General features: G+C 67.2%; 4 protein-coding genes across 5 annotated transcripts; 3 read left to right on the top strand and 1 right to left on the bottom strand.

Moving 5' to 3' along the window:
- SYPL2 (synaptophysin like 2) lies at window positions 1-5,093 on the top strand. Of its 2 annotated transcripts, XM_065038899.1 has the most exons (6): window positions 5-544; window positions 1,042-1,113; window positions 2,517-2,641; window positions 2,723-2,924; window positions 3,016-3,207; window positions 4,677-5,093. In XM_065038899.1, the coding sequence occupies exons 1-6, from the start codon at window positions 494-496 to the stop codon at window positions 4,806-4,808; spliced, it is 774 nt and encodes a 257-aa protein (XP_064894971.1). In that variant the 5' UTR covers window positions 5-493; the 3' UTR covers window positions 4,809-5,093. The 2 variants fall into 2 exon arrangements, with proteins under 2 accessions (XP_064894972.1, XP_064894971.1); XM_065038900.1 differs by lacking the exon at window positions 1,042-1,113 and having other exon boundaries at window positions 1-544.
- Window positions 5,094-6,248: 1,155 nt separating this feature from the next.
- ATXN7L2 (ataxin 7 like 2) lies at window positions 6,249-12,781 on the top strand. Its single transcript, XM_065038895.1, is given in 12 exon segments — window positions 6,249-6,433; window positions 7,876-7,950; window positions 8,073-8,177; window positions 8,333-8,519; window positions 8,595-8,881; window positions 9,633-9,715; window positions 9,814-9,972; window positions 9,974-10,056; window positions 10,145-10,325; window positions 10,467-10,588; window positions 11,144-11,945; window positions 12,419-12,781. Coding segments are annotated over 12 exon segments (2,229 nt in total). The 5' UTR covers window positions 6,249-6,303; the 3' UTR covers window positions 12,434-12,781.
- A 405-nt stretch (window positions 12,782-13,186) lies between these two features.
- AMIGO1 (adhesion molecule with Ig like domain 1) lies at window positions 13,187-15,957 on the bottom strand. Its single transcript, XM_065038896.1, has one exon. It carries the CDS (start codon window positions 15,459-15,461, stop codon window positions 13,935-13,937), a length of 1,527 nt encoding a protein of 508 aa, XP_064894968.1. The 5' UTR covers window positions 15,462-15,957; the 3' UTR covers window positions 13,187-13,934.
- A 3,907-nt stretch (window positions 15,958-19,864) lies between these two features.
- Window positions 19,865-22,356, top strand: GPR61 (G protein-coupled receptor 61). Its single transcript, XM_065038897.1, has 2 exons — window positions 19,865-20,068; window positions 20,791-22,356. Exon 2 carries the CDS (start codon window positions 20,995-20,997, stop codon window positions 22,330-22,332), a length of 1,338 nt encoding a protein of 445 aa, XP_064894969.1. The 5' UTR covers window positions 19,865-20,068; window positions 20,791-20,994; the 3' UTR covers window positions 22,333-22,356.
- Window positions 22,357-23,307: the final 951 nt, after the last annotated feature.

The raw sequence follows: 23,307 nt of genomic DNA, 5'->3' as shown, positions 1-23,307 counted from the left end.
CCGGGACGGCGGTACCGGGGAGGGGGTGCCAGGGCAGCGGCATCGGGATGCTCCAGGGTCTACGTGGTCTTGCCGGTACCCGGTTCCCGGTGCGGTGCCGACAGCGCTCGACGGGGCCGGCAACGGGGCTGGTAACGGGGCTGTCGGCAGCACACCGGGAACCGGGTGCCGGCACGGCCCCGGGGCTCCCCGTCCCGTTCTAGGGCTGAGGAGCACAAGGAGGTTAATTGGTGGTTGATGGACGGACAGACGGACACCCCCGAGGGGAGGCTGCCCGTCCTGCTGTGGGCTGGGTCCGCGCTGGGCGGAGGGAGCGGGGGCGGACCGGGGCAGGGGGCTGTCCCGGGGGTGTCCGGGGGCGGACCGGGGGGCCAATGCCGGGGGCGGGGCGGTGCTGCCCTCCCCGGGGGCTGTGGGGATCCCGGTGGCGGCTCTGACAGCGAAGCCGTCCCAGCGGGCGGCGGAGGCAGCACCGACCGCCCCCGGCCCGGCCATGTCGGAGTCCGGCGCCCCCGCGGCCGGCGACAAACCGTCCCGGCTCCAGGTAGGACTCCGGTGCGACCCCACCTCCGCAGTGCCCGGGGCAGTGCGGTCCCTCCGCCCGGGACAACTCCCGGTGCAACCCCCGGTGCAGCCCCCAGTCCCCCCGTACAACCCCCGGTGCAGCCCACGTTGTCCCGGTGCAGCCCCTCGGTGCGACCCCCGGGATCCGTCCCTCTGCTCTGATTGTAGCCGGTTTAGTTGTTCCCCGGTACAGCTTCCCAGTGCCCCGGTGCAGCCTTCCGCTGTTCTGGTGCCGTGGCCGGTACAGCAACCCGATCCCCCGGTGCAGCCCCCGCCCGGGGCAACTCCCGTTGCAGCCCCCCGGTCCCTCGGTGCAGCCCCCCGCCCAGACCAGTCCCCCGGTCCCCTGTTGCGGCCCCCCGGTCCCCTATTGCAGCTTTCTGGCTCCCCGGATCAGTCCTCCCGGTCCCCGGGTACCGCCGCGTTGCCGTCCCGGTGCCGCCCGGTGCCCCGGCTCCCGCCACTCTCTCCCCGCAGGACCGTGTCCTGGGCGGGGTGCGCTGGGGCCGCCTCCTGGAGCCCCTGGGCTTCATCAAGGTGCTGGAATGGGTGAGTCCCCCCACGATCCCCCCCACCATCCCGGCACAGATCCCAGTAGCAGGACCCACCTCGGGAGCAGCCCCTTCCCCAGCACCCTTGGGTGCTGCTCCCCCGGGACCCCTGCCCAGCACTCTCCCCCCACCCCCGGATTTGGGGTGCCCCATTACTTTCCTAAAGTCCCCAGGGACAAGGGGACCCTGGAGCCCCCCCAGCCCCTGCAGAGCCTCCTCTACCCTGGCAGTCTCAGGTGTGGGGACCCCATCCAGGGGGGGCTCAAGGGGTGTTGTGGTGCGGGGCCACCCGGACGCCTGTGTTTGGGCCACACGGTCCCCCCAGTGACCTTGAGCAGGTGGCTTTGCCCAGCCACGCCGGAGGGGACGCTGACATCGGGGTGCCATGTCCCCGTCATTCGCATGGGCTTGGGGGGCACAAGGTGGGTGGGTGGGGAGGGGGGCTGGGGGTCGGTGGGCCCTGATAGGGGGGATCCCGAGGACACGGGGAGCCAAGCGCCTGTGGCCCCGTCCCTGTCCCGGCCATGCCATGAATGGCTCCAGGATTGTATTTCATGGCGGCATTTCTGCAGCACAGCCCCGCCACGGCCGGGGGGCTCCCAGCCGGCCCCACACCAGGGTGCCAGCGCTGGGGAAACTGAGGCACAGAGTGGGCTCAGCCCCAGGGCGTGAGACCGGATCCATTTGGGCATCTCCCTCCCGGAGGAGCTGGATCGAGGAGGCTTTTCCTTCAACCCCGCAGCAATTCGCTTTGGATAATCCAATCCAGGAAGGGGCTGGGCACCCCCTGGTGTGGGGGGCGGATCAGACCACGTGTGCACAGACACCCCAAAGCCAAAAGCGGGAGGAAAATCCCTGGGGTGGCTGCCAACGCTGCTGCTTCGGCCCTTGGTGCCGCACGTGGACCTGCCCATCCCCGTGGCATCAGGCCTGGCCGCTCAGCTTCCCCTTCGCCCAGGACGTTGCGAGCTCCGCCGGGATGAGTTGTCAGAAAACTATTTGGGAGCAGGGTTTTCCCAACACCCTCCGCTGGAGGGGAGAGCAGCTCAGTGCCGGGCAATGGCAGCGGCAGCTCCGGAGGGACGGGGACCGATGGGTCCCACCGTGGGAATGCTCCTGGAAACCCACCCCGGTGCTCAGCACCGTGCCAAAAATCAACAGGGGAGTGGCTTTGCTGCCCTCCCTGGCCCATTGCCCCTTGCTGCTGCCCCCCGTGAATCCCGGTGCCGGCGGCAGCCCCGGTGCTGGCGCAGGTAGCCAACAGCTGCAGGGTGGCACTTCGCCCTGTGCCGCTGCGGCCACCGTGACTCAGCGTCAGGGGGTGTAAAACACTGAGCGAGTGGTGGGGGGGTCCCCAGGGTCTCGAGCCCCCCCGACCCCGCAGCTCCTCCTCTCCCACAGCTCTTCGCCATCTTCGCCTTCGGGGCCTGCGGCTCCTTCAGCGGCGAGACCGGAGCGACGGTGAAATGCGGCGGCGAAAGCGTAGAGATGAGCGCCATTTCTGTCCAGTTCGGGTACCCCTTCAGGTGAGGGGGCACCGAGCCCAGGGCCATCCCCATCGTCCCTTGGCTGCCGGGGCACCCAACATCCCCCTCCCGCTGTCCCAGGTTATACCAGGTCCCCTTCGAGGTGCCGGACTGTGAGGGCCAGTCGGAAACCCGCACCCTGCACCTCATCGGTGATTTCTCCGCTCCTGCCGAGTTCTTCGTGACCCTGGGGGTCTTCTCCTTCCTCTACACCATGGCAGCTCTGGTGCTTTACCTGCGCTTTCATTCCCTCTACGGCGAGAATAAGAAGCTCCCCATTGCGGTAAGGCAGCTGCGCCCTGGGGAGGACAGCGCTGATGCTGTCCTGCTCCGTGCCGGCAGCGGCGCTGAGCCAGGTGTCCCCATCCCGGCAGGATTTCTGCGTCACCGTCTGCTTCACCTTCTTCTGGCTGGTGGCGGCGGCGGCGTGGGGCAAGGGGCTGTCGGACGTGAAGGCGGCCACGCGGCCCGCCAGCCTGATCGCCGCCATGGCGGTGTGCCAGGGCGAGAACGTGGTCTGCAACGCCGGCACCACGCCGGCCATGGGGCTGGCCAACATCTCCGTGGTGAGAGCCGGGCGCTGGTGCACACGGGGTGTGGGCATACACGCGTGCACGTGTTCACACGTGGGTGCATGTACAGGGACGCACGTGCGGGCACGTGGAGTTATTTATGTGCTTGGGGGAGATTTATGGTGCTTCAAGGAGAGCTCGGTGGCTCCCAGCCCTTGTGGGGGCACTTGTGTGTGCGCACACACATGTACACACATGTGCAGACATGCACACTCATACTCACGTGTGCGCACGTGCACGCACATGTGCAGACATACACACTTATACACATGTGCACACACACACATGCACACACATGTGCAGACATGCACACTCATACACACGTGTGCACGCATACACACACATGTGTAGACATGGACACTCATACACAAGTGTGCGCACATGCACACACGTGCAGACATGCACACTCATACACACATGTGCACACATGCACACACATGTGCAGACATGCACACTCATACACACATGTGCACACATACACACACATGCACACACGTGCAGACATGCACACTCATACACATGTGTGCACGCATGCACACACATGCACACACATGTGCAGACATGCACACTCATACACACGTGTGCACACATGCACACACATGTGCAGACATGCACACTCATACACACATGTGCACACATACACACACATGCACACACGTGCAGACATGCACACTCATACACATGTGTGCACGCATACACACATGTGCAGACATACACACTCATACACGTGTGCACACATACACACACATGCACACACATGTGCAGACATACACACTCATACACGTGTGCACACATGCACACACATGTGCAGACATACACACTCATACACATGTGCACACATGCACACACATGTGTAGACATACACACTCATACACGTGTGCACACATGCACACACATGTGCAGACATACACACTCATACACATGTGCACACACACACATGCACACACATGTGCAGACATACACACTCATACACATGTGCACACACACACATGCACACACATGTGCAGACATACACACTCATACACACGTGTGCACACATACACACACATGCACACACATGTGCAGACATGCACACTCATACACACGTGTGCACACATACACACACACATGCACACACATACACGCACATGCACACGTGTGTGGGTGCCTGCACGTTTGCCAAGCCTGTGCACATGAATGCACACCCATGCGCACTTGTGTTCACGTGAAAAAGCGCATGCACACGTGAACACACGGTGCACACACATGGGTGCACATACCCACAAAGCCCTTGTGAACACACTTGCATGTCAGATGGGGCCCATGGGGTGCTCAGGGCGCACGGGGTGCATGAGGCTCATGGGGTGCACAGGGCACATGGGGCACGTGGGGTGCATGTTGCATGGGGCACATGGGGCGCCCAGATCTGGGGCTCACCTGTGGGTGCCCCCCCACCGGGGGGGGGGTCTCTCGTCTCCCCCCAGCTCTTTGGCTTCCTCAACTTCCTGCTGTGGGCCGGGAACTGCTGGTTCGTGCTGAAGGAGACGCCGTGGCAGGCGCCGGCTGCGCCCCGCGACCCCGCGGCTGCCGAGCAGGGCGCCATCGACAAGCAGTAGCCACTCGGGGGGGTCCCACCACCCGGGGGGTCCCACCCGTCCCCCGGGACCTCGCGCCGGCCGCCAGCCCGGGGACGGGGTGTCGCTGGCCCCGGGGCTGGAGCCGCGGGGGGTATGGATGCTATAGGGGGGTGCGTAACGCTGGGTAGGGGTGCTGCTGCCTGGCTGTATATAGGGGTCTGCATCACCCTTGGTGTCCCCGTGCTGTATAGGGGGGCTGTATGTGGAACCCGGGGTGTCCATGGCTGTATGGGAGGCATATAAAAGTCCTGGGTACCAGCTCTATATTGGGGTGTGTATAACCCCTGGTGTCTGGCTCTATATAGGGGGTATATACGACACCTACCTGTTCTGCTCCGTATCAGGGTATATGCAAGTCCTGGGTGTCCTGCTCTGCATAAGGATATATAAAAACACCGAGTTGTGCAGCTCTCTATAGGGATATATATAAGCCCCAGGGGCCCAGCTCTGTACAGGGGCTATACATATAACCCCGGGCATCCTCCTCTGCACAGGGGTAATTCTTTGTGTCCTGCTCTCCATAAGGGTCTAGATAAAGCCCAGTGTCCAAAGGGGATATATAAGCCCTGGGATGTATAGTCACACTCAGATATCTGTCTCTGTATAGGTATATATATACAGCCTCTGGGTGCCCATCTCTACACAGGGACTGTATGTAACCCTGGATATCCAGCTCTGTACAGGGACTAATTAAACACTGGCTGCTTGCTGGTGTGTAGGGGCTACGTATAACCCCCGGGCATCCTGCTCTCTATCGGGGCAACCCCTGGCCGTTCTGCCCCATAAAAGGACACAGATAATCCCTGCTGTCCAGCTCTGTAGGGTGGTATATAGCGCTTGGCCATGCCCAGGTCTGTATAGGGGTGCATATAAGCCCTGGGTCCCCAGCTGGAAATGGGAAGCGTATATAACCCCTGGCTGTCCAGCCCTGTGTTGGGGCGTATGTAACCCCTAGGAGTCCAGCACTCTATAGGGGTAAACCCCAGCGCCGTGTAGGGGACACCGTGCTCCATGCTCCCCAGCTCCCGTATACAGACCCCCGGTCCCCAACCCCTGCAGGGACACATGTTGCCACCGGGTCCCCAACCCCGTGTAGGGGTCAACCTGCTCCCCAGTCCCCGTACAACGACCCCCGGTCCCCAACCCCTACAGGGACACATGTTGCCACCGTGTCCCCAGCCCCGTGTAGGGGTCACCCTGCTCCCCAGCCCCTGTATACCGACCCCCGGTCCCCAGCCCCTACAGGGACACATGTCACCCGCGGGCCCCCAGCCCCGTCCATGGCCCGGGGGTGTCCCGGGACGGCTCCGGTGCGGGGCAGCCCCCGGGGGGAGGGGGGGGGGGCGGGACTACACCGCCCGTGGTGCCGCGGGGCGGGCGGGGGCGCGCGGCGCATGCGCGGGGGCGCGCGGGGCGGGGGCGGCGGCGGCGGCCGCGGGGGGGTGCGCGCGCTCCCGCGGCGGCGGCGGCGGCGATGGCGGCGCGTGGGCGCGCGGCGGCGGCGGCGATGGCGGCGGCGGAGCGGCGGCTGCCCAGCCTGGACGAGTTCGCGGGGCAGAGCTGGAGCGCCTGGGTGGAGCGGGCCGGGCCGCCGGCCGAGCCGGGTGAGGGGCGGCAGCGGCGGCGGCGGCGGGGGCGGGCGGGGGGGCTGCCGCGAACGGAGCCGCGCCCGCCGCCCCCCGGTCCTAGCGCCGCCGCGCGGTAGGCGGGCAGTGGGCAGCCGGCACCGGGAGATGGGCATCTTGCGCTGGGCACCCGACACCGGGCGCGCTGCACCGGGAACCGGGCGTCCTGCACCGGGCACTTGGCACCGGGAACTGGGCATCCCGGACCGGGCACTTGGCATCGGGAAATGGGCATCCTGCACCGGGCACCCTGCACCGGGAGCTGGGCATCCTGCACCGGGCACCCTGCACCGGGAACACGGCACCAGTAGCTGAGCACCCGGCAGCCAGAGCTGGCACTGGGCACCCCGGTCTGGTCACTGGGAACTCTGTGCCTGTTACTGGGAGCCGGTTACTGGGTGCCCCGTGCCTGGTGCCAGATATCCCCAGGTGCGCTGCGCACTGGGTAGCCCAGGTCAAGAACTGGGTAGCCCAGACTGGGAACCAGTTGCTGTGTTGCTCCGCGCCAGGCAGAGGGCACTGGGCATCCCAGACCGGGCACTGGGAAGCAGGTGACGGGTACTGGGTGTCCTAGGTGGGGAACTGGGCATCGTGTACTGGGGTATCCTGTGCTGGGTACTGGGAGCTGCACACTGGGGACCAGGTGTCCTGTACTGGGGAGCCCAGTGTGGCTCTGCACAGCTGGGCGCCTAGTACGGCATTGCCGGGTGGCACTGGTTGCCCAGTATGGCACAGCCAGACAGGACTGGGCACCCAGTATGGTATGATAGGACGGGACTGGGCACCTGGTGTGGCATGGCCTGATAGGACTGGGGATAGACTGGGGACCCAGTATGGCACTGCAGAATGGGACTGGGCACCCAGTATAGCACTGCTGGATAGCACTGGGCACCCAGTATGGCTCAGCTGGCCAGGACATTGTCACCACTGGCCCAGTGGACACCAGCTCCCCCACACCAGAGCCCAGCGCAGCCGGCTGGGGCCAGGACACTCACCTGGCGTGACCGGTGATGACACAAGCTTCAGGGTCACGGCCGGATGGGGACCGAGGTGTCCCCAGATGTGTCCCCCAGGCCGCAGGGCTGACCCCAGTGACGTCCCAGCCAGGATGGTGCTGTCCCCAGAGCCTCTGCGTCCCACTGATGGTGGACTCTCGGCAGGGTCTGGCGCGGGGTGGCAGGACAGGGACGTCGGAGGCAGTGGCACACCACAGCGCCAGCCCTGATCCCGGGATGGATCCGTCCCTCTGCTCTAATTTTAGCCGGTTTAATTGTTCCGGGAGCACCGTCGGTGTTTGATGGCCGGGAGCAGCGGCGCTGCCGCAGCGAGGACTCGGCGGCCACACCTGATGCTGGATGCGACCGTGGGAAACCAGGGCTGTCCCCGTCCCGGCCGTTGCTGATGGGTTTTGTCTCCGGCAGGACCAGGGTTGGAGTTGGAGGAGAGTGGGAAGAGCAGCGGCAAGAAACTGGACACCATGACCCTGATTAAAGAAGGTAAGCTCCCTCCTTTGGGGAGAAAACCTGGCATTCTGTGGCTGTGCTGGCCCTCCAGCCTGGACCCTGGGGCTGTGATGAGTCCCGTGGCACCGCCCGCTCACCCAGTTCTCCCCCCTCAGACATGAACATCTTCGGCCACTGCCCGGCGCATGACGAGTTTTACCTGGTGGTTTGCAACCACTGCAGCCAGGTGGTGAAGCCCCAGGCCTTCCAGAAACACTGCGGTGAGCTGGGGGCTCCGGGCACGGCTGTTCCCCCCTCCAGCATCCCCTCTGCCATCAGGAGGGGCACGGGGCGGGGTACACCCAGGGCAGGGGCTCATGGTGGTGGGACCCATGGCGTGGGCTGACACCGAGCTGTGTCCCCCCCATCCTGGCAGAACGCCGCCACGGCCCGCTCAGCAAGCTGTACGCCCGCGCCGCCGCCGCCAAGTGCCACGTCACCGCCAACGGGCAACCGGTGGCCAGCGGGACCCCCGGCGCGGCCAAGGCACCGCGGGAAAAGCCCCTGGGTGCCCGCGGGCAAGTCCAGCCCCTGCCTGAGCGCCCAGACAAGGACAGCCTCTGGTGAGCGCCGGGACGGGGGGCTCAGCCCCTTCCCTGCTGCAGGATTGCTCTGACCCCCCTAAATTCTCCCCCCAGCTTGTTTGTGCCTGTGGTCAACCTGGAGAAGATCCCCAGCATTCCCAAACCGGACGGGCATGGGATCAAGGTGCCCCCCAAAACTGTAGCCACCAACTCCAAGGAACCCCTGGGGAAACCCGCCACCCCCGCGGTGCTGAAAGAGCCCCCGGTGCCGGCCCGGGGCGGGGGGGATTTGGCGATGCCCGCCGATGGCCCCGGGTGCAAACCGGAGAGCTCGCCCACCCCGGGGGAGAAGGACGCGGGTGTCTCCAAGCCACCCCCCAGGTCCCACAAGAAGCTGGCGCGTGAGTCCCCCCCTTTCCTTGCCGGTGGCGGGGGGGGCGGCAGGTGGGTGCCGCGGGGCGCCGCAAACCGGCGCGACACCCCCGTCCCGTGATTTCGGCAGCCGGGTCTGGCAGTGGGGTAGGTACCGAGGGGCAGCTCCCGCTGCTCCTGCGCCCGGGGGGGCCGTGCGCTGACCTGGGTCCCGTTCGCCCCGGCAGGTTTCAGGTCCGTGCCGAGGAACCGCGGCGTGCGGCAGGAGCGCGAGCCAGGGCTGAAACCCCCATGGCGCCCCCCCTGCCCCAGAAATGGGAGTCGGACAGATGCTGTGGTGCTGGCGGGTGCTGGCGGGTGACAGTGAGCGATGGCGTTAGAACCCAGGCTGGGGTGAAACTGGGGGGGCTCACCCTTGGGAAAGGGGTGGCCAGGAAACTGCAGCCCCCCCCCACCTCATGGACCTCTAAGGGCTGTTTTCCCCCTGGAGAGGGGATGCTGCGGCCTCTCACTCCAAGGAGACGGGGGGGTCTCCATCTCCATCCCCGGATGGGATGACCCGCAGAGTCCCCCCAGCCCACAGCTGGCTGGTGAGGCCATGCCCCCCCCAGCCACTAAAGCCCCCCCTGCTCTCATCCCACCATCCACACCGGTGGAAACCTCAACTGGGGCCAGACATGGAGGGGGCAAAGCACTTGTGCCCCGCACAACACAGCTCGACCCTGCACCCCCTGGCCCCCCCGCCCCCCCCAGCATCCCGCTGCCTTCCTCTGCCCACAGGCAAGGAGTGCGACCTGAACCGGCAGTGCGGCGTGCTGAACCCCGACACCAAGAAGATCTGCACCCGCCTGCTGACCTGCAAGGTGGGGGGGGCACCGTCACCCCGCCCACGGGGTGTTTTGGGGGGAAGATGTCCCAGCGGGTGTTCTCTGACCCCCCTCCCCGCTGTCACCCGGCGCAGATCCACTCTGTTCACCAGCGGCGCGAGGTGCGGGGCCGTGACAAGGACTTTGACGTGCTGGTGGCTGAGCTGAAGGCCAGCGCCCGCAAGGGCGAGTCCCCGAAGGAGAGGAGCCCCCCCGGGAAGGCACCACCGCCCCCCCCCCCGGCAGGACCCCTCCTCGCTGCCGCAGCCCCTCGCCAGCCCCCCCAGCGCCTCTCCCTGCCGAGCCAAGCCCCCCCACTCCCACTGCCTGCTCCCCAGGTGAGGACCCCGGCATCCGGGTGGTGGCAGGGGGGACACACCCCTATATAGGGCACACCAAAAATCTCCCCCCCCATCACTGCTGCAGGGCCCGGCTTTCCTCCGACAGCGACCCCGAGGACGCGCCAGCCACCTCCAGGGTGGGGGGCCCGGGGGTGTTCCCCCTCCCCGTGCCCAAGGGGGGCAGCCGTGTGTCAAGTGAGGAGAGCGAGGAGGAGGGGGGCGAGGAGCCCCCCCGGCCCCTCACGCGCCCCCCGCGGCCCCAGGCGGTGAGTGAGGGGACCCCGGGGTGGGCTGGGGACCCCCAAGCCCACCATCACCCCACTTGGCCGCTGGCCCTGTGCCATGGGGGATGTGAGGGGTGGGGGTTTGGGGGGCTCATGCTGAGCGGTGTGTCCCCCCCCCGGCAGTTCTGCACCTTCGGGAGCCGCCTGGTGAGCCCCGGCTGTTACGTGTTCAACCGGCGGCTGGACCGGTTCTGCTCGGCGCTGGGCTCCATGCTGGAGCGGCACCTCAGCTCCCACATGTGGAGGTGAGGGGGGAGCACCGGGGGGGCAGCAGGTGCTGGGGGGCAAAACCACCAGGGCCCAAGGGGGGTGTGATCCCCGGGGTCCCATCCAGCAGTGGGGGTGCATAAGGTGGGGCGGCAAGGATGGGAGCGGGGGCCTGGGGGGGCCCATTGTACCCCACCCCACCTAAATGGGGAGGGAGGTGCTGGGAGGCTGGGATGGGCCTGTGGATTTTGGGGTGGGTCACATCTCATTCTGGAATCAGGAAGGATGGGGTGGGGGTAAGGATGGGATCAGGAATTTGGGGGGTCCTATCTCAACCCCCACACGCCTGAATTGGGGGAGACCTGGTGGGGATGCCATGATGGGAGTGGGGATTTTGGGGGTCCCGTTTCACCCCCTCCCTACCTGAAGTGGGGGGGGGCGCAGCAGGGATGCAGAGATGGGAACAGGGATTTGCAGGGGTCTTGTTTCACCCCCTCCCCACCTGAATCGGGGAAAATGGGGGGGGGCAGAGATGGGAGCGAGGTTTTGGGGGAGGTCCCATCTCACCCTTCCGCCCCCCTCCCCTCCCGCAGGAAGATCCCTCCGGCTGCCGAGCCCCCGCTCCACGTCCCGCCGGCCCCCCCCAGCCCCACCGGCCCCGCCGCCCCGACCCCCTCGCCCCCCACACGGACCTCGGCCGTGACCCCCCCCGGCAGCCGGGGGGGCCGGGTCCCCGCCAGCATCAACTACACGGTGGGGTCCCCCCCCGCGGCGGCCGCCTGCAGCCAGCTGGAGTGCGGCGGGGGGGGCAGCCAGTCCATCACCTCCCCCCTGCCGGCCAACACCCCCTCGCCCTCCTTCAGCAAGCTGACCCCCCCCAAGGCCAGCAAGTCCTCCCGAGCCCGCGAAGCAGCCGGCGGGACCCATCCGGACCCCCGAAAACGGAAGCCCCCCCTCTCCACCACCGCCCCCCCCCATAAACGGACCTGTTCAGGGGATGAGGTTAAAAACAAAAACCCCAACTGCCAGGTTGTTCCCCCCCCCGGCAAGACGAAACCCACCCCCCCGGCTTGTCCGGCTTCGCCCTCCGCCCCCGTCCTCAACGGCACGACGACGCGGGTGAAGCGGCTCGGCCCCCCCCCGGACCCCCGGGGCTCAGCGCTGCGCGCAGCGGGGGGGCCGCCGCTGCCCCCCCCCCGCTGCATCTCCGAGGACGAGGTCAAGAAGCGCAAGAACGCGGCCACGTACTGCCGGCCCGTCAAACCCAAACCTGCGCCCCCCCTGCCCGCCCCCCCGCCGCCCCCCGGCACGGCCCCCCCAGACTCGGGTGGCCCCCCCCGGAGGAAGAAGCCGGGACCCCCCCCGGGTTTTGAGGAGAAGCGGAGCGCACTGAAGGTAGGGCTGAGATGGGGGGGCCATGCTGAGCTGGGGGGTGGGAGGGGGTGTTTGAGGGGCTGCAGAGGGGGGTGACCCCCCAGGGCCACCAGCACCCACAGGGGACAAGGTGGGATCCACTTGTGCGCACCCATGGCCTGAGGGATGCCCTGGTCCTGGGTGGGGGGGACCTTGGGGACATCTTGGTCTCACTTAGGGGGGCACTGTGGTGACAACGTGGCCCCGGGTGAGAGACAACATGGGGACCCTCTGGGTACCCCCTGTCCCCAAGGAGGGGACACTGGGTTTGGGTCCTGGGACATCTCGGCCATGGGTGGTGGATGCTGGGGGGACCTTAACTCTGGGTGGGGGATGAGGTGGGGACCCCCCGCCATGGAGGGGGGACACTCCCTCTGGGGACACCTGGTCTCTCTGCCACCACCCTGTCCCCAAGCTCTGTCCCCACGCTGACCCCCCACTCTCCTCTCCCGCAGCCCAAAGCCCATTAACAGAGGGGCCACTGGGGCCCCCCCATGTCCCTCCACCGCGGGTGCCAGGAACCCCCACCGGAAAATGGGGAAAAAGTGATGAAAGGGGGGAAAAACAAACAAAAAAAGCCCCAAGCCCCCCAAGGAAACAAAAGAAGGAAAACACCAACCTCCAAAAAATACCTCAAGACTCTCAGTTCTGTTCTCTTGCTGCTAAACAAGCCCCCGGAGAGGAGGCGGCCACGGCCGGGGATCCTGGCACAGGACCGGCCACCGCGGGGCCACCACGGGGCCACCACGGGGCCACCACCGGCCACCACGGGGCCACCACGCCGGCCGCGGGTATTTATAAGAATTACTATCGCTGTTTTTTGTTTCTTCTTTTTTTTAAAAAAAAAAAAGAAAAAGAAAAAAGCCAGGTATTGCAGAGAGCGTGTGTGTGTGGGGGGGCTGTGTCCCGGGGGTCCCCGCGGTGCTTGGGGACTGTGATGTGTCCCTGGTGACGCAGGGAATTCCCCACCCAGCGCAGCCCAACAGGGCAGGTGCACCGGGGGGTGACCAGCGTGCAAGGGTGACCCCCCCCCAAAACAACCCCTTGTTCTCCCAGCCCCCCATGCGCTTCCCCACACCCCAGATGGGCCCCGGCTCAGTCTGACCCCCCATCCTGGTGTGGTGACACCGTCCTTGTCCCCAAGCCCCCCAACACCCAGCAAGGGGACCCCATCTTGGGGACAACCCTTTCAGCTCCCCCAAACCGTGCGAGGGCTGCACAGGTATGATGCGAAACGTCTTTATTTTGGCCAAGGCATCAGCGGGCAGCTGCCAGCGCGGGGGAACACGGCCGGGGATGGGGGGACATGGGGGACACAGGCTGGGCTGTGAGGGCGCAGGGCCAGGGGGTGCGGAGGGCACCCCCATTTGGGTGGCACCCCTGTGGGGGGCTCTGCTTGCAGCTGTGGGTTGCATGGGGGTGCCAGGAGGGTGCTAGGGGGGTTGCAACCCGTGGGGTGACATGTCCCTCGTGTCCCCCTCCCCGAGCGCTGGCCGGGGTGGCACATGCTCCCCAGTGGGACCCATGCTTCACGATACACATGCCGGGCGGTGGAGGGGGGGCCAGCGCTGCCAAAGTGGGACCCGCCAGTGCTGCAGCCTGTGGGTGCCCTGGTGCTGCTGTCCCTGGGGGGCACACACAGAGCTGGCCCCTGCGCTGTCACCCCTGGTCCTGTGGTGCCACGTGGGGCTGCTGTCCCCTGGCTCTGCAGCCATCTGTCCCCATGGGAGACCCCTTGTCCCTCGCGGTCACATGGTGCCACCATGGTGGCGGTGGCCTTGGCAGAGTCCGGGGTGGGTGGACAGCAGCGATGCTCAGACCAAGGGTGGCAATTGCATGTGTGTGTCCCCCAAGCTGGGGACACGGTGCTGGGGGCCCAGTCTGCCCCTCCTGCCTGCAGCACATCCCTTGGGGACAAGTCTCAACAGGGGTGGGGACATGGAGTGTCCCTGGGGACTGTCCTGTCCCCCCCTACACCACGATGGGGGTGTCCGAGAAGACGGAGCTGACCGAGTCCGGATCCGACACCTTCCTCTGCGCCTTGGGGCCGTGCCGGGGGGGCGGCTGCGGGGTCCCCCCCACCTTGTACCTGCCGTTCTGCCCCAGGCCGGCGGTGGAGGCCGAGCGGGACCGGCACGGCTCCCCGGGAACCCCGGCGGCGTGGTTGGGGGTGGCACTGAGGACCGAGGAGTTGATGCTGTCGTCGCGGGGAGCCGGCGGCTTGTCGGTGCCGCGGCAGCAGCAGCAGCGGCATGGGGTGAGGTACAGGTAGATGAGGACCAGCACCACGCTGAGGATGCAGCCCACCAGCGTGGTGTAGGCGGTGTTGAGGGTGTCGTGGGGGCCGTGCAGGGTGAAGTTGTGCACCAGCAGCTCCACGTAAAGGGTCTCGTTGAGGAGGGGCCCCGCCACCCAGCAGGCGTAGGTGCCGGTGTCCTCGGGGCGCAGCGCACGCAGCTGCAGGCTGCCGTTGGCCAGGAGCGCGGCGCTGCCGTTCCCCCCTTCCTCCAGCACCCGCTCGCCTCCCGGCGTCACCCAGTGCCGGCTGCGCACCCCCCGCAGCCGGGTGTCGCAGCTCAGGGTGACGCTGTCGCCCAGGTGCGCCTCCAGCACGGCTTCTCGCGCCTCGCTGCAGTTGAGCGGCTGCCGGCCGGCCAGCGCCAGGATCCCCACGGACGCCGAGGCGCCGGGCAGCCAGCACTGCAGCTCCTCCTGGAAATCCACCACGGCGCTCAGCCGGCGGCGCCGGCCACGGGCAACCAGCTGGAAGAGCGGGCAGTCGCAGGCCAGCGGGTTGCCGTGCAGGTAGAGGCGGTCGCGCAGCCAGGCCGGCAGCGCCTGCAGCTCGCCCACGGGCACGCCGCGCAGCCGGTTGGCCGACAGGTCGAGCAGGGCCAGCTGCGGCAGGCGGCTGCCGTCGCGCAGCAGCTCCAGGGGGAAGCGGGCGATGCGGTTCTGCCCCAGGTACAGCTTGCGGAGCCGGCCGAGGTTCTCGAAAGCCGTGCGGTCCACGGTGGAGATCTCGTTGTTGTAGAGGAGGAGAACCTCCAGCTCGGCCAGGTCGCTGAACAGGTTCTCCTCCAGCGCCCGCAGCCGGTTCGAGGAGAGGTCCAGGTGCCGCAGGTGGGGGACGTGGGCGAAGGCTTCGGTGGACACGAAGGACAGCCCGTTGTGGCTGAGCAGGAGGGCGTGCAGGTGTGCCAGCCGCCCCGGCGCCCAGTCGGCGCGCAGCCGGGTGACGTTGTTGTGGCTCAGGTCGAGGACGGCGGTGAAGCGCGGCAGCGGGGACGGCACCGTGCTCAGCGCCGCCTGCGAGCAGCTCAGGATGTTGGAGGCGCAGACGCAGCGCGGGGGGCAGCTCCCCCCCAGCACACGTGGGGACAGCAGCGCCAGGGCCAGCAGCAGGGGCAGGGGGGACACTGGCCCCCCAGCACCCCCCATGGCCGTGCTCAGCCCCCCGGTGTCACGGGGCACCCGCGTGCCTGTGACCCCTGGCATGGCGGGTTGGGGACGCGGGGTTGGGTTGCACAGGGTGGCTTTGTCACCCAGTGTCACAGCATGTGCCAGGCCAGCTGTTCGCCTGGTGTCACGGCACGGGGTGACTTTGGACACCAAGTGTCACAGCATGTGCTGTGGGGTGGCTTTGGTCACCCAGTGTCACGGCGCCCACCAGGCTCTCTGCTCACCTGGTGTCATGGTGCAGGACGGCTTGGTCACCCGTGTTGCAGAGTGGGGTGGCTTGGGTCACCCAGTGTCACAGCGAGCACCGTGGAGGGACTTTGCTCACCTTGTGTCACATCGCAGGGTGGCTTTGTCACCCAATGTCACAGCATGCACCATGGGGTGGCTTTGGCCACCCGCTGTCACGACATGCACCAGGCTCCCATGTCACGGCAAGAGGCGGCCATGGCCACGCAGTGTCCCCCCGCGGGTGGCTGTGTCACCTGCTGTCACGCGTGCCCCGGGGCTCCCGCTCCCCCCGTGCTGCGGAGGCGGCCCCGGCCCCCCCGTTCCCCCCCGTTCCCCCCCGGTCCCGGCACTGCTGCGGACGGAGCCGCAGGAGGCTGCTCGACCCGCCCCCCCCGCGCTTCCCGGGACGCTACCGGGGCCTGGTACCGGGCCCGGTGCGGAGGAGGGCGGCAGAGCGGGGCCGAGCCGAGCCGAGCGGATCCGAACGAGGCCGAACCGAACCGGGCAGAGCCGAACCGAGCCGAGCGGGGCCGAACCGAGGCGGGCAGAGCCGAGCGGGGCCGAACGGCGCCGAGCGGGCCGGGCCGAGCCAGGCCGGGCCGGGCCGAACCGAGACCAGGAGAGCGGGCCGAGCAGAGCCGAGAGGGGCCGAACCGAGCCGAGCGGAGCCGAGATGAGCCGAGCGGAGCCGAGCGGGCCGGGCCGGGCCGAGCCGAGCGCAGCCGAGCGGAGCCGAGCGCAGCCGAACCCCGGCCGGGGCTGCAGCGCGCTCCCGCAGCCGCGGGACAGGGGCTGGGGGCGGCCCCGGCGCGGCGCACCCCGCGCACGGCCCGTCCCCATTGGCTGCCGCCGCAGCGCCTGCGACCAATGGCGGCAGCGCCCGCTTAACCCCTCGTGGGCCGCGCGTCGCCCCCCCGGCTGAGCCCCCCCCGGAGGAACCACCCCCGAACCCGCCGATCCCCCTCATCCCCATCTCCATCCCATCCCCGTCCCCGTCCTCACCCCCATCCCCGTGCTGACCCCCAGGCCCACCCCCATCATCATCCCTGTCCCAATCCTCATCCCCATCCTCACCATCCCCATCCCCATCTCATCCTCTTCCTCCTATCGCCATCTCTATCATCCCCGTCTCCATCCCTGTCCCCATCCTCATCCCCACGCCCATACTAATTCTCACCCCCACCACCATCTCCATCCCCATACTCCCAATCCTTATCCTCTACCCCATCCTCATCCTCATCATCCGATCCCATCCATATCGCCACCTCCATCCCCATCCCCACACCATCCTCATCCTCATCCCATCCCACATCAACTCCATTTACATCCTCATCACACCCTCATCCCAGCTCCATCCCACATCTGTCTGTGCTGCCCCAGCAGCTGCCCCATCCTGCTGGCAGTACCAGCCCACAGCCTACGGTGCCAGCCCAGACCCCACAGCACTGGCCCAGACCCCACGGCACTGGCCCACACCTCTTTCCAGCCCAAATTCCCCAGTACTGACCCCATCCCAGTGCCACCCACCACCCCTGGGCTATGGGGGGACACATCCTCCTCCAGCATCCCCACCAAGGGGCACCCCTGGGTGCCATTGCCCCAGCCAGGCAGGGATGCCCCTCGCCCCCCCCCGCCCCGATGCGCACGGTTGTGTCTCTGCCTCCCGGGCATATTTTTAGATGCAAAACATTTGTGCTGTTTTTTTGGGTCCAAAATTAGAGGGAAAGAAGCCGGAATAAACCACGCTGAGATGATGCAGCTTTTTGTTGGGGGGGCAGTAATCAAGGGACACCCCTGCAACACAGATTGGGGTGTCCCCAGGGTGCCCCTCACCCTGTTCCCCCCTCCATCAGCAGCTCCCTGCACCCTGACGTGTGCTCCCCACATTTGGGTACCACCCCATGCTGTCCCCCCCACCGCTGCCATCGTGTCCTCCCCTCAGCTGCTGGGCTGGTGACAAGGAATTTTGTCCTTTGATCGTCCTCAATTTCTCTGTTTTAATCCGGGTGCTAATCCCTGCCCAGCACCCGCCGCCCAGCCTGGCCCCCACCCAGCACCCAGACCCTCCCGCAGCGGGGGTGCCCCAGCTGTGAGCACCCGCACCCCAACCTTCCCAGCCCATCAGTGGGCTCTGGGTGTCCCTGTGTCACCACAGCGGGGACCGAGGGGGGTTCCAGGCGTCCCGGGGGAGCCGGCACAGCACCGTGCCCCCAGCAGCACACTGGGCAGGATTGGTGCCGGCTGTGGGCGTGTGTTACACGGGAGCACACGCGTGTCAGCACACACACACGCAGGCAGGCATGCACATGCACATGTCTAAGTACACACACTGGAGACACGTGCACACGCGTGTGACCCGGGTACATGTGTGTGCACCCCCAGATTGCACCCACGTGCAGGTTCACCGGGTTCACACGCATGTGCGTGCACATGGATGCACCCACCATGCTTGTGCGTGCGTGTGTGGCCCCTCCAGCCGCATGTGCACACGCACACGAGACACACGCGTGTGCACAGGCACCCCAGGCGTGTGCACACGTGCTGGCACAGCTGGAGGAGCCGGTCAGCTGTGGGGGGACAGGATTCAGGTCTGGGGCTGCACAAGGGGGTCCTGGGCACCTGTTTTTGGGGTGCTGCTTGGTGTGGGGCCAGCGAGGGTGCCCGGTGTGGCCGGGGTGGAGGGGCCGGGGGTGCACGGGTGCCCCTGGGGCTGGGGGGTTTCTCCCTTGGCTGCCGGGTGGCACGGGGGGGGACAGGAGGAATCTGCAGGCGCTGCGAGGCTGCGCCACCGCGGCTCAGCCACCCGGGCCCTGAATTATTGATGCTCCGGTGGCAGGAAACAGCGAAGCCATAAATCTGCCTGCGCCGGCGCTGACACCGGCGTGACGGGGCAGGAGCAGCCCTGGCTCCCTGCCTCAGTTTCCCCAAAGGGGAGAAAAACCCCCAGGGCGCCATTCTTGGGATGCTCCTCTTGTGAGGGTGAGGCAGTGGGGAGACCACCCTGCTCCCCTTTCTGGACATAGCTGGGTCCTTCCTGGTTTGTGGGGTGCAGGTGGGTGACTCCGCCCTTCTCAGCATGAGAGACCCCCCCAAAACATTACAGGGGCTGCAGGGGTTGGCATGGCTGAGTCCCTGTGGGCATCGGGGTGAGGGAGGGGCTGCTGGAGTGTCAGCCTTGTGGGGGGCACCCAGTATTGGGTAAACTCCAGGAATTTAGTGAGTTACCAGGACAACCGGGGGGTTGTGGGGCTTTCCCCTCCCCGGGGAGCAGGATTGATCCCTGTGCTTCCAGGGACGGACCCAGGGCAGGCGGGGGGGACGCAGGGCAGGCTGGGTGTCCCTGTGGGTCCCCAACACTGGGACACCGCGTGCCGGTGTGACCGATGCCCGCGGTGACCGGGGAGCCACTGGCAGCTGCCACAGGGCCCCGGTGCGACGTGTCTGGTTCATCCAAGGTCCCGCGTTTCTGATGTGGTTTGGATGGGTTTATTTTTGGGTGCCGGTAACCTAGCAATGGGCATGTGACGCCGGGGCCCGCGGCAGGGACACGCGGTGCCCACCTTGCCTGCCGGCCACTTGCCACCCTCTGTAGCACGGCCCAGGGATGGGGCCATTCAGCCACGTGTTCCCCCCACCGCGACACCCGGGGCACTGCCAGGGGGTGTTCACAGCCTGTACAGGATCTTTTTTGGCGGGATGATGGTCGTTGGAAGTGATGGGGATCCCTATTACAAGCTAATGGCTGTGCCATGGGGAAACAGGCACGGGGTATGTGTGTGTGGGGGGGGCACTGACCCCATCCCAGTTGCTCCACTGCTGAACTGGGAGGAAGGGAAGGGGCGCTGGGCAGGGAGTGGGCAAAGTTGGGGGGCTCTGCAGCCCTTCTGAGTGTCCCTCCTGGCCCTGTGCATCCCCCTGCACCCATCCCTCTCCCCACTCTGTGCCCCTGCCCCCACCCCTTCCTTCTCACCCCGCCCTGTGCTGTCACCCACCTCCCGCACCCCTCTTTTGCCTCCCCACCCCAAGGGGCTGCTCTCTCCGAACCCCCTCAGTGACCCCCCGCCCTCTCCGCAGCCCCTTTAGGGGGCAACTGGGGAAACTGAGGCTCGAAGCGATGCGCGGGGTGGGAACCGGGGGGGGTGGAACCCCACCCCCCATCCCGCGGGGGTGAAACCGAGCTCCAGCCCCCCCACCCCCCATCCCCGCGGTCCCGCAGCCCCCGGGGCCGGGGGGGCCGTGCCCGGGGTGCTGTCGCGCTGGCGGGAGGTGTTTAGGACCCAGCAGCCGGTGCGGAGCATCCCTCGCCGCAGCGGCTCCGGCCCGGCCCCGAGCATCCCCGCCCGGTCGGGCCCCCCCGCCCTCCCGGGACCCCCCCCCGCGCTCGGCCCGGCCCCCTGCAGCCCCCCCACCCCAGGGTAGGTGCCGCGGCCCCACCGGGGCGATGGGCGGGGGCGGGGAGGGGGGATGCTGCCATGGGGTGGAGCGGGGCTGGGTGGGGGGACCCCAGCCGGTGACATCGGTGTGAGGGATGGGGGGTTCCGGGCAGGGGAGGGGGCACCGGCTGCCTGCTCAGCATTTCCATCAGCAGCCCCCCGCTCAGAGCTCCCCGGGATGCAGGAGCTGGGGACCACCCCCGAGCTGGGGAAGCACCCATAGGTGGGGGGCTCCGGGGTGTCCCCCAGCCCCCCACCCGCACCCCGGGCTCTGCTTTGCAGCCGGTGGCACCCACGGGGGTGGGGTGGGGGCTGCAGCACCCATCCCGGGGGTGGGCTGGGGCTGGGGGGTCACGCATGGCCCTCCCAGCACAAGGGGTGAACCCAAGCATCCGGGGGGCCGGTGACCCCCCACCCGTCCCCATGGCCCCTCGTGGTCCCCAGGCTCCGGGTGAAAGACCCTGCTGGGGTGTTTTGGGTTGAAACACTGGAGTTTGGGGGCTTCAGCCTCAGAATTGCCCATTTTCAGAGAAAATGAGGCTTTCAATTGAGAAAGGGGTTTGGCGGGGGGGTTGTTATGGAGGGAGACCCTGCAGTGATGGGGCTGCAGCTGGGGGGTCACAGCTGAGCTCAGACCCCCCCGGGCTCTCCTGGGTGCCCCCTGGATCATGCCCCCCCCACTGACAGCCCAACCTTCCCCGCAGGTCCCAGCACTGCGGGGAGATGAGGGGGACCGGGGGGCACCCCTGGGTGCTCTGAGACCCACCACCACGGCAGCACCCATCCCCGGACCACCCCCCGGCGTAGTGCAGGCGAGGATGTGACCCCCCTGGCGATGCCCGGCCCCCCCACGCTGGCCGCCCCGAGGATGGGCGATGTGCCGCTGAGCGCCGGCGTGGCGGCACAGGATGGAGCCCTCCCTGCCCGCCCCGTGGGCCTGGAACGGCTCTAGGGCGGCACGGGGGCTCCAGCCCTCCCCGGGGCTGATGCCCCCCAACAGCACAGCCGACAGCAAACCCAAAGACGTGGCCTCCAAGTCGGTGGGGCTCTTCTTCATGCTGCTCATCGACCTGACGGCCATCGTGGGCAACGCCGCCGTCATGACCGTCATCGTGAAGACGCCGGCGTTGCGCAAGTTCGTCTTCGTCTTCCACCTCTGCCTGGTGGACTTTTTGGCCGCCCTCACCCTGATGCCGCTGGAGATGCTGTCCGGCTCGGCCGTTTTTGACAGCCCGGTTTTCGGCGAGGCCATGTGCCGCGTCTACCTGTTCCTCAGCGTCTGCTTCATCAGCATGTGCATCCTCTCCATCTCCACCATCAATGTGGAGCGGTACTACTACGTGGTGCACCCCATGCGCTACGAGGTGAGGATGACGGTGGGGCTGGTGGCCTGCGTCCTGGTCGGCGTTTGGCTCAAAGCCGTGGCCACCTCCCTCGTCCCCGTGCTGGGCTGGTTGTCCCCCGACCGCCCGCCGGTGCCCGCCGGCCGCGGTTGCTCCTTACAATGGAGCCGCGGTCCCTACTGCAAGTTCTTCATTGTCTTCTTCGCTGCCTTCTACTTCCTCCTGCCCCTCCTCATCATCGTGGTGGTCTACTGCAGCATGTTCAAGGTGGCGCGGGTGGCCGCCATGCACCACGGCCCCCTCCCCACCTGGATGGAGACGCCGCGGCGCCGTTCCGAGTCGCTCAGCAGCCGTTCCACCATGGTCACCACCTCGGGCGCGCCGCGCACCACCCCGCAGAGGACGTTCGGGGGTGGCAAGGCGGCTGCCATCTTGCTGGCCGTGGGAGGCCAGTTCCTCTTCTGCTGGTTGCCCTACTTCTCCTTCCACCTCTACACCGCCCTGAGCGCCCAGCCCTTGGTGGGGCCGGCGGCCGAGACCGTGGTCACTTGGCTGGGTTACTTCTGCTTCACCTCCAACCCTTTCTTCTACGGGTGCCTCAACCGGCAGATCCGGGGCGAGCTGGGACGGCTCCTCACGTGTTTCTTCAAGCAGCCGCCCGAGGAGGACCTGCGGCTGCCCAGCCGGGAGGGCTCCATCGAGGAGAACTTCCTCCAGTTCCTCCAAGGCACCGGTTGTCCCGCCGAGTCCCGGCCCCGCACCCCCAGCCCCAAGCGGGACCAGCCCCCCGTGGATTTTCGCATCCCGGGACAGATCGAGGAGGACGCGGCCGATGGGACGGAGCGGCGCGAGGGGGACGGGGTCTACGTGCCCATGGTCACCTCTCCCAAAGCGGAGCTGTAGCGTTGTGGGGTTTGGGGGCAAACACGGCTGCAAGGGCAGAGCTGGTCTGAGTGCGTCACTGGGGGGAACAGGGGGGTCCCACAACAGATCTTGAGGTGCTGGAGCGAGTTGAGAAGGGAACGGAGCTGGTGAGGGGCTGGAGCACAAGTGTGATGGAGCGGCTGAGGGACCTGGGGGGTTCAGCGGGAGAACAGGAGCTGAGGGGAGACCTTCTGATCTCTGAACTGCCTGAAAGGAGCTTGGAGCCAGGGGGGTCGGGCTCTGCTCCCCAGGAACAAGCGCCAGGAGCAGAGGAAATGGCCTCAAGTTGCACCAGGGGAGGTTGAGGTTGGATTTAGGAACAATTTCTTCCCCAAAGGGCTGTGGGGCATTGGAACAGGCTGCCCAGGGCAGTGCTGGAGTCACCAGCCCTGGAGGGCTGGACAGACGGACATGAGGTTCTCAGGACATGGGGCAGTGCCGGGGGTGAGTTATGGTTGGACTCCATGATCTCAAGGGGCTTTCCCAACCAAAACGATTCTGTGATTCTGTTAAAGTGTCCCACGCCGGGGCTGAGCGTGGGAGATGGGGGGGTGGTGTCGGGTTTCGGGGTCACTCCTGTCCTGCCATGGGGGGGTCTCCTCAGGACGGGGTCACCAAGTTCCCCCCACGTGGCTCCCGTACAGCCAGGACAAGGGGCTGGGAGCGCAGTGCCCCCGGTCCCCTGTGTCCCCTGCAGACGGTGTCACCGGGTGCGCGGGACGCGCGGGACGCGGGGGGTCGTGTGCCCCACTGAGCCCCCCCCGGGACTACAACTCCCATCATGCCCCGCCGCACCGAGGCGGAACGCCGGCGCGCCACCCGCGATTCCCATCATGCCTCGCTGCACCGAGGCGGAAGCAACGCCATCCCCGCCTCCCTCCGGCCCCGCCCCGCTCTACCGAGGCGGAAGCTCCGTCTCCAACTCCCAGCGTGCCGCGCGAGGAACTTCACTTC

The sequence above is a fragment of the Columba livia genome, chromosome 22 (assembly GCF_036013475.1).
Source record: "Columba livia isolate bColLiv1 breed racing homer chromosome 22, bColLiv1.pat.W.v2, whole genome shotgun sequence".
NCBI classification, from domain to species: domain Eukaryota; kingdom Metazoa; phylum Chordata; class Aves; order Columbiformes; family Columbidae; genus Columba; species Columba livia.
This window is presented reverse-complemented; position numbering and strand designations above follow the sequence as displayed.

Bases quoted from the DNA above. Each gene is read 5' to 3' on its own strand.
- SYPL2 (XM_065038899.1), top strand. From the start codon at position 494: ATGTCGGAGTCCGGCGCCCCCGCGGCCGGCGACAAACCGTCCCGGCTC. The intron at 545-1,041 runs GTAGGACTCCGG...CTCTCCCCGCAG, and splicing joins ACAAACCGTCCCGGCTCCAG to GACCGTGTCCTGGGCGGGGT. The intron at 3,208-4,676 runs GTGAGAGCCGGG...GTCTCCCCCCAG, and splicing joins GGCTGGCCAACATCTCCGTG to CTCTTTGGCTTCCTCAACTT.
- AMIGO1 (XM_065038896.1), bottom strand. From the start codon at position 15,461: ATGCCAGGGGTCACAGGCACGCGGGTGCCCCGTGACACCGGGGGGCTG.
- GPR61 (XM_065038897.1), top strand. From the start codon at position 20,995: ATGGAGCCCTCCCTGCCCGCCCCGTGGGCCTGGAACGGCTCTAGGGCG.